We start from the raw sequence: 8,324 nt of genomic DNA on the forward strand, positions 1-8,324 counted from the left end.
CAGTACTACATGCATAAACAGAGCTGTATTTATTGGACTAGAATCACATCTCAGTTCTGCTTGAGTAAATCTGAAATAGTTCAGCTGTAGCCGGTGGAGATACTACAGATGGGAATGACAGGGGAATTTGGCCCATTGTTAAAATATCTTCATGTAGAAACAATGTAGGAAAATTGAACTATGACCAGCTTCCTTCATTATGAGCTAAATTGACTCTAAATTGAACCCTCTTAAGTCAGTGAAGTTCCACAGGTGTGAAGGAAAGCACACAGAAGCTGGCCTTGCTTGAACTACTTGGTCCAAAAGGGACCATTTTGCATCTTATCAATAAAGGTAAGTTTCCTTACAATTAACATTCTTTACATATGTATATAAAGAAAGAAGAAAAAAAAAAAGAAAACATTGCACATGGGCTTAGACCTCTAAGGCACCCTCTTCAAAGCTTCTTGACTTTGAAAACTTTGAAAGCTGAGACTGAATCAGACTTTTGTGGTTCAATAATCGTTTCTTTAATATGCTTAAACTGGAATTACAAACCTGAATAAACCGAAACACAGAGGAACACAGTCCTATAACATGTCCTAAAAGCAAATTTGGTTCTTAATCTCACCGAATCTCAGAAGTATAGATCTTATTACATAACTGAACTTGATAACTCTGACTTAAGGCTACTGATTTTAGAAAAAAAAAAAAAAAAAAGTGTGTTAATTGGTGTGAAACCTTCAAAATGTGAAGAATTTTAACTTATTCAAAAAATTTTCCAAAATGCAGAGATTTCTTCTGACCCACTGAACAGTAAGCATACAAGACTGGTGTTCCACATAATTTCATACCAGTCCCTCTAAAGTTGGTGCCATTTCTGATCATAGTTCTGGTCAGAATTTGTGAGGTTGAAGTAAAACATGAAGAAAAAATTTTCCTAAAAACGTGTTTCAGAAAAAATTTACTAAGGTAAATGTGTCAAGGCAATGGGAAGGAATACCATTCCCTAATTGTTTCTCTCTACTCTGTTAATTTCAGGCTTACCCCTCTCAGCCATTCAACATAATTACAAATGAGGTACTCCTCACCTTTTGGGTCTACTAAACCTTTACTGCCTCCAAGTTACACCTCTGCTTTACTTTCCCAGGATATACCAGCTGGCACTAAGGGAGAAATATGAAAGCACAGAATAAGACTGAAGAATAGCCGACATATTCCACATACTATTGGCTATTGAAAACTGATCCCCTTTTCATTCTTCTTCCTCCATAATAATCATTTCATCCTTTCCTCTGAATTGTAGGAAGCTTATAAATTGAAAGAGCTACACCATACGTGTGAGTTACTTCTGCTTGTGCCCCACCTGGGATGAAGCCGTCACCTGCATCAGTAACCCTCCATAGCTATTTTTGGTATGCTCCACTGGGCTCAGTGCCTCCTGGGGGTTCCTCTGAACCTTGCTGCACTGCCTTCCATGGGCTCCATGGCAGGTCCAGGCAAAACATGCTCAACACTGCTGTGTCTGCTTCCAGACAAATGTAGTTTACTCTAGGAACAGTGTTCCAGCATAACTCATTTAACATTCTAAAACTACTTTTCATGATTCTGCTGTGACTTATCCAGATATTTACTATTTTCTGATCCACGATCTTGTTATTATTTGATGCTTGGTAAGGACATAAACTTTTTAATGAGAAAAACTGAGCTGGTAATGGCTTAGCTTGGGTCCTTCTTCCCTCTTTGATAACAAACACAGTTCTGGCACCCTTCCATTTCCAGAAAGCTGTGTAACAAAAGTTGCTGTCCCTCTCAGAAAGCCTGACAGGAAAGGGATTTAGTGGAGCTGTCAGAAACTGAGGCTCACAGTTTTTTATTTAGACACATAAACAAGTGTCCTGGTCTTCAAAAAAAAATAAAATCTGCTAGATGGTTGAATGTTTGGGCCTAGCCATGCTGTCAGAGCAAAGCACATACCAAGCTTTCAGGCAGCGGATGTGCTCAGGTCACTTCCCACCCGCTTCACAGAGCAGCAATTAGCAGTACAGTGGCATTAGCAAGACAGCTTTACACCAGCTTTCAAAGTGACAACCTAAAGAAGCCCAGAAAGACCAACTAATTGTAAAATGCACAGGGGAAGCACTCGGCCCGACTTTTTGTAGGTGGACGCAAGGCTTTGCCCGCAGGCGGCAGGAGCTGTCGGGGAGCATCTGCTGCCTTCCACCAGCCCCACACCTCCCTGCCTCCCCGGCTAAGGGGTACCCTCCCACCCACCCTCTGTGCTCGACCTTTGTGTTTCCTTTCTTGCTCAGGGATGGATGCTGCACGTCGGCGAGTGCCCTCTCATCCACATTTGCTGTAAACACCCAGAACACCTGTTTACTCTGACTCACCCACCCCTCATGCAGACTCTCCCTTTTTTTGACAGCAGACCTCACTCAGGTAGTATGTACTGCTAATATCCTTTCAGAACCGTGTAATAACATGCCTTCTATCCAATTCCTAACATCCTTCAATCAGCTCAGCCAGTGGGCTAACTGCTTACGCTTCTGTGATTTATATAAGTGCAATTAATTTAAACTGCATCACTACAGTGTTATGCTGGTGAAAATGCCCCGAGAGGGAGTACCTCACTGGTGAATCAGACCCTTTACTTTTAACAAATATACAAAGGAACAGATCTCGAGCCAGTGAAAATCTGCATGGCTCCATTCATTTCAACACACAAACTTAAACCAGCTCAAGGTCTGAATCACAGCTCATGTAACAGACTATTTAGATACAGACTAATGCCTCACATCCTGAAATACAATGCTTTCCCAGAGCTGGCGGGCGACGGGGACTTCTCAGATGGAAGAGCTGAGAGGGGACCGGTGCCACAAATGCCCCTTTCAAAAACGTGTTGTAGATTTCTTCATTCCTGTGGAGAGGAGGAAAGCAACAGCTTGTGTTTTGGCCAGCATTGCTTTCTGTGCTGTGAAGAGCTGCATTTCTTCCTCCACCCCAGCTATAAAGCAGGTAACTTGGAAGTCCCTTTCATTGCCACTTTCCCTTTCCTTCCCTAGTCTGGGTGTGTTCCCTGCAGCTTGGAAATCCATGTGACACCTTTCACTGACACACACCAGAGCTAGACAGTGAACAGCTGAATCTTTTTAATCAGTTCTTGAAAATGGCTAACTTTCCCTGCACTTGTTTTGGCATCCCAAAGATTAAGAAGTCATGCAGCTTGACAAAGCACTTTGCTCTTACGTGTCTTAACAGAACCGGATAGATTTTTTTTTCACATCTCTATTCCAACACCTGCTGCAAAAATAAAAAAAGGGGGCTGGAGTGGTCTCTGTGCAACACCCCTCCCAACAGGACAGAGCCCTAGCGGCACACCGGCACGGCATACCAATATGTGCCCAGGCAGGTGGAGTTAAGACGCAAAGGGGGGGAGAGGGGTGGGGAGGACAGAGCAGGACTCAGTCGGAGTGTGGTCTGTGTTAGAAATCCACCAGTGTTCAGCCATCCACATTTTCAAAATGCAAATGTTTTAAAATTAAAAAAACATATCTGTGACTAAATGGCTTCTCAAAACCAATCTAGATAACCAGAAAATTCTGTGGCACATTTGAGAGACTTTAATCCTAAATGAAATACATAACTCAGATTATACCTTCATAGGAAATCAAGAGGTCCTAAATATACTAATGGAGAAGTACATTTAAGAGACATTTAAATTACCCAGTCTATAATTTTGGGGGTTTTGCTTATCTGTGCATCTTTTAACTGCTTTGGATAATTAGGAAAATTTCCTTGGCAATGCTCTAAGAGGATAGGCAAAAGAGTGACATAACTACTCCCAAGGAAGGAAAGGTCGAGGTTTTGCATTCTGTAGATTTTTAAAATAAAAAATGAAAGTGTCCTTCACATGAACAGTCTGAAGCAATATGCATATGTGTAACATGTAAAACCTATCACCCAGATCTGAAATGTGTTGCCTTTTCATGGGCTGCTCCCTCTGCTTTGACTCATTTGAAGCATCTTACTGGCCCTTCTGCCTGGAAGGGCCAGGTTAGGGAGGCATGCTGCTAGTCTCCAGCATTTCCTGAACGCAACTTTTCAAAGGCAGCTCCCAAACAGAGCAGGCACACAGTCTGTTCAAAACCTTCCATTAGCTCTGCCGGCTAGCTTGTTATCTTGTAATGTCCCCCCCTTCTGCCCTTAATGAACAGTTTGTTCCATTGTAATTCTTATATCAAGCATCTGGAAACCAGACAGATAAATTTTTACACACCAGATAGATTTAAAAAAAAAAAAAAAAAAAAAAAAAAGGAAAAGGAAAAAGAAAAGGAAAAGGAAAAAGAAAAAGAAAAGGAAAAGGAAAAAGAAAAAGAAAAAGACTTTCGGTACACATGACTTATCCAGGAAGAAAAAAAGGATTCAACTGAATCAGTAAACTGACCTTGTTAAAAAATAAAATAAAATTTTAAAAAGCACTTTGACCGACACGTTTTTCTAGTCAGAAATTCTGAAGAGCAACGTACACTTTGCAGAAGGATAATGTGCTCTGACAACAGACTGCTCCTCTGTTCACAGCTGTCTCCAGCGGGAGGAGCTGAAACCTGAAGCAAACCCTCCAAGCAGGGATTGGATCCGTCCTGCGAGCAGCCCTCCCAGAAAAACAGGCTGTTTGGAAAAGTGCTTGAGAACATCCAGAAGTGATTGGAGGAGCAGAAAACCCTTCCCCCCTGCACCTGACTTGTGGGTATTTACAGCACTTTTCAAGGCGCCTCTGCACTGCCACTACACAAGCAGAGTGCATGGACGGCGCGGGGCAGACAATGCGATAGGGACCGATGTACCAGCAGTGATAGTGTGCGTGCGTGCTGCACACCAGCCAGGCACCGTTACACGAACCTGAAAGGAGGCTCTGGAAGAAGGAGAAACCCTGCATTCAAAATGCCACGCTCCTTCCTGGTCAAGAAGCATTTCAATTCATCCAAGAAGCCAAATTACAGCGAACTGGACACTCATACAGGTAACAAAATGAGATCGACGGCTGCCGCGTTGCTTCTGAGGTTGTGTTTATGGCGTGGCAGTAAAGAGGAGGGGTGGGATTGGTTTTACAGGCTTTGGAGAATGGGTTAGTTCACTGCTAGCTCTTTTATCTTTTGCTTACAATGAGGGAGTTCTGAGAAATATGTCAGTGCTGCTCAGAATGAATCACGAAGTTTGCTCATCCACTTGAACTCAGTTATTAAAAGTGGATTTGGAGTTTTCCTGTTCTACATCTGTTGGAAATGGAATTGAAACTTTTGTGCAGATCCTTCAGGAAGTTTCACTGCTTCAGTGTATCAGGCTGCATAGGTTTAGAAAGAGCACGCTGCTTTGAAGAGACTCTCAAACTATAATTCAAACTATAATGCTGTCTCTACACATCAGTATGTATGTATCAAATAGTATTTCCTTAGTCCTCCCTATATTCAGATGACCATACTGAGTGTTTGATTTATGCACTTTTTAATCCTACAAATGTTAATTTTGTTGCCTTCTGAAATACTTTTCAGTTCTCTTACCTTAAAATTTTCTTCTTTCTCCAGTGATTATATCCCCATACCTGTATGAAAGCTATCCAGTCCCTATCATACCACAGCCAGAGATCCTGAGCTCTGTAGCTTACAACCCCATTACTGTGTGGACTACAACCGGGCTGCTACCATCTCCACTACCCAATGACCTCTCTCCACTTTCTGGATACCCCTCATCTTTGGGAAGAGTCAGCCCACCTCCACCTTCTGACACCTCCTCCAAAGATCACAGTGGTTCGGAAAGTCCCATTAGCGATGAAGAAGAGAGAATCCAGTCAAAGCTTTCAGACCCCCATGCAATCGAAGCCGAAAAGTTTCAGTGCAGTTTATGCAACAAGACCTATTCAACTTTCTCTGGGTTGGCCAAACATAAGCAGCTGCATTGTGATGCCCAGTCTAGGAAATCGTTCAGCTGCAAGTACTGTGACAAGGAGTATGTCAGCCTGGGAGCGCTTAAGATGCACATCAGGACCCACACACTACCTTGTGTCTGCAAGATCTGCGGCAAGGCTTTCTCCAGACCATGGCTACTTCAAGGACACATCAGAACCCACACTGGTAAGAACAACCATTACAACTGCAGGCTGTTGTTGCTATCTCATCAGAATGCCTTTCTGATTTTTTTCCTTAAAGGTAGAAAAAACAGCAGTGTTGCTTGTCTGACCTTGAAATGCATATGTGCAATTTCAAATACATCATTAAATGGGCACATTCTTCCTTTTGGGGGCCTGGGTGAGAGGGAAGTGTAGCATGGCCTCACAACTGTGTGGCATATTCTGGCATAGATCAGCATCGCTCCTCTGATAATCCCAGGATGATTTAGCTTGTTTCCACTAGCTGAAAGTTTTGCTTTAAGGATTTTACGTTAACTTTCAGGCTTTGGAAAATGCTAACTTTAAGAAGGCTTCAGCTAACTCTGAAGTAACAAAACAGAAAGGCAATGCATGAGAGTTTAATCATTGACTCCTTAAGCAAACGGCAAGTTTTGCATGCGCTATCTCAAGTCCTTAAAAATTAGAAACACATCATCACCAAAGCATTTTTTTGTGTTGAGGCAAAAACATGATCTTCAGTATAACACTGGGTACAATGTAATGTCTGTACAGCTGTTTGCTGCTTTTCAGTCAAAGTCTTGTTCCAAGTTATTCACACAGAGCTAAGTAGAAAAGACTCCATGAAAATATTTGAAAATGCTGGGAGGAGCCCAACCTAGAAATACTGCCTGCACCTGCAGATGCAGAAGGTGTCAGCAGCTTGCCTTTGGAGACTGCGCTTAGCAGCGTATTCTGAAAGCCTGAGTTCTGCCAGTACAGTCAGCAGTGCTGAAAGCTGTTGTATCTGTGGCCTGACTAACTTTTTATTACACACGTTTTTTATGATAACAAATCATTTCTGTCTGCTTGTTTCTTAGGATAAAAGTGAGTTATACCTGTCCTAAACATGTACTTCTTTTTTAAAGCTTTATTTGTATTTTTACTTAATGTTTCCTTTTTAGGAGAGAAGCCGTTTTCCTGTCCTCACTGCAACAGGGCTTTTGCAGACAGATCCAATCTGAGGGCTCATCTGCAGACCCACTCGGATGTGAAGAAATACCAGTGCAAAAATTGCTCCAAAACTTTCTCCAGAATGTCTCTTCTGCACAAACACGAGGAATCTGGCTGCTGTGTAGCACACTGAGTCATGCAGTCAATGTTTACCTGGACTCAATGCATTTCTCCACTCCTGTTCCAAATGATAAGTGGAAATCCAAAGGCATTTTCTCTTCTACTTTTCAGCCAAAAAATAATAAAAAAAAATAAAATCACCAAAAAAATAACACTCACAAAAAAAAAAAAGCAAGCAAAGAAACAAAATAGTGGGAGAATTTAGAATGTCAGTAGAAATGAGCTTTAAGTAGTTCTGTTCAGTCACACATTCACATTCTTAAGTGTGAACTCTGATATATGGGGAAAGACACGATGCATGACATTTCAAGTAGATCTAAAGGAAAAAGCATTATCAGCTTTCTTTAGAAATGAAGCCAAATGCATGTAGTTTTTTCTTGCTCAGAAAAGGCTGCAAAGTTACTAATACATTCCTGCCAAGCCATTTCAACCAAAGAAACAGTATTTTAAGTGGAACTTTTGATAAAAATACTACCCAAGTGAATTTTGCTAGACACCATTTATCTCAGGTGCCTTAAAAAGTATTCCAAGTTTACCTTAGTAAATGTTTAATATTATTCATTGCTGTATTATTTTTTTTTTAATTTTATTTTATTAAAAGCCAAGGCCTTCATTAATGATCCGAAATGCTTTAAAACTGCATAATTAAGAGAGGAAAAAGAAAACATGTAAGAGAATGTATGAAAAATTGTAAGCCACAAATTAATTGCATGTGCCTTTTTAAAAAAAATACTGTAGCTTCAAACATTCCTGGTGCATGCCTGACCATCTTTGAATATGGAATAGTTCCTCTAAACTTTAATCTTTTTTAAAAACGGGAATAAGTGCAAGAGAGGGGGCTCATGGGAGTTTGACAATTATTTTTTTAAATGCACAAAGGAAATGCAATATTTTCAGCATTACCCCTCCAAGTGCCTTTTTTATTGATGATTTTGTAAAGTATGTGGACATAATGTAAATATTTTTATTTTTATATGACCAAATGTGTTATGAATGAAAGTGAATTGTTGCCTATAGCAGCATCTATAGATAACTTGAAGAAAGTGTGAAGTGAAATTTATGGTTTTTTTTCTAGCCACTTTTTTACAATAAACATTTTTAAATAAGA

At 40.8% G+C, this 8,324-nt stretch overlaps 1 protein-coding gene across 1 annotated transcript; it reads left to right on the forward strand.

The window, feature by feature from the left end:
* Window positions 1-4,671: 4,671 nt before the first annotated feature.
* Window positions 4,672-8,324, forward strand: SNAI2 (snail family transcriptional repressor 2). Its single transcript, XM_083821818.1, has 3 exons — window positions 4,672-5,002; window positions 5,565-6,110; window positions 7,048-8,324. The coding sequence occupies exons 1-3, from the start codon at window positions 4,924-4,926 to the stop codon at window positions 7,227-7,229; spliced, it is 807 nt and encodes a 268-aa protein (XP_083677944.1). The 5' UTR covers window positions 4,672-4,923; the 3' UTR covers window positions 7,230-8,324.

Source organism: Anser anser (genome assembly GCF_964211835.1).
Source record: "Anser anser genome assembly, chromosome: 2".
Classification (NCBI taxonomy): Eukaryota; Metazoa; Chordata; class Aves; order Anseriformes; family Anatidae; genus Anser; species Anser anser.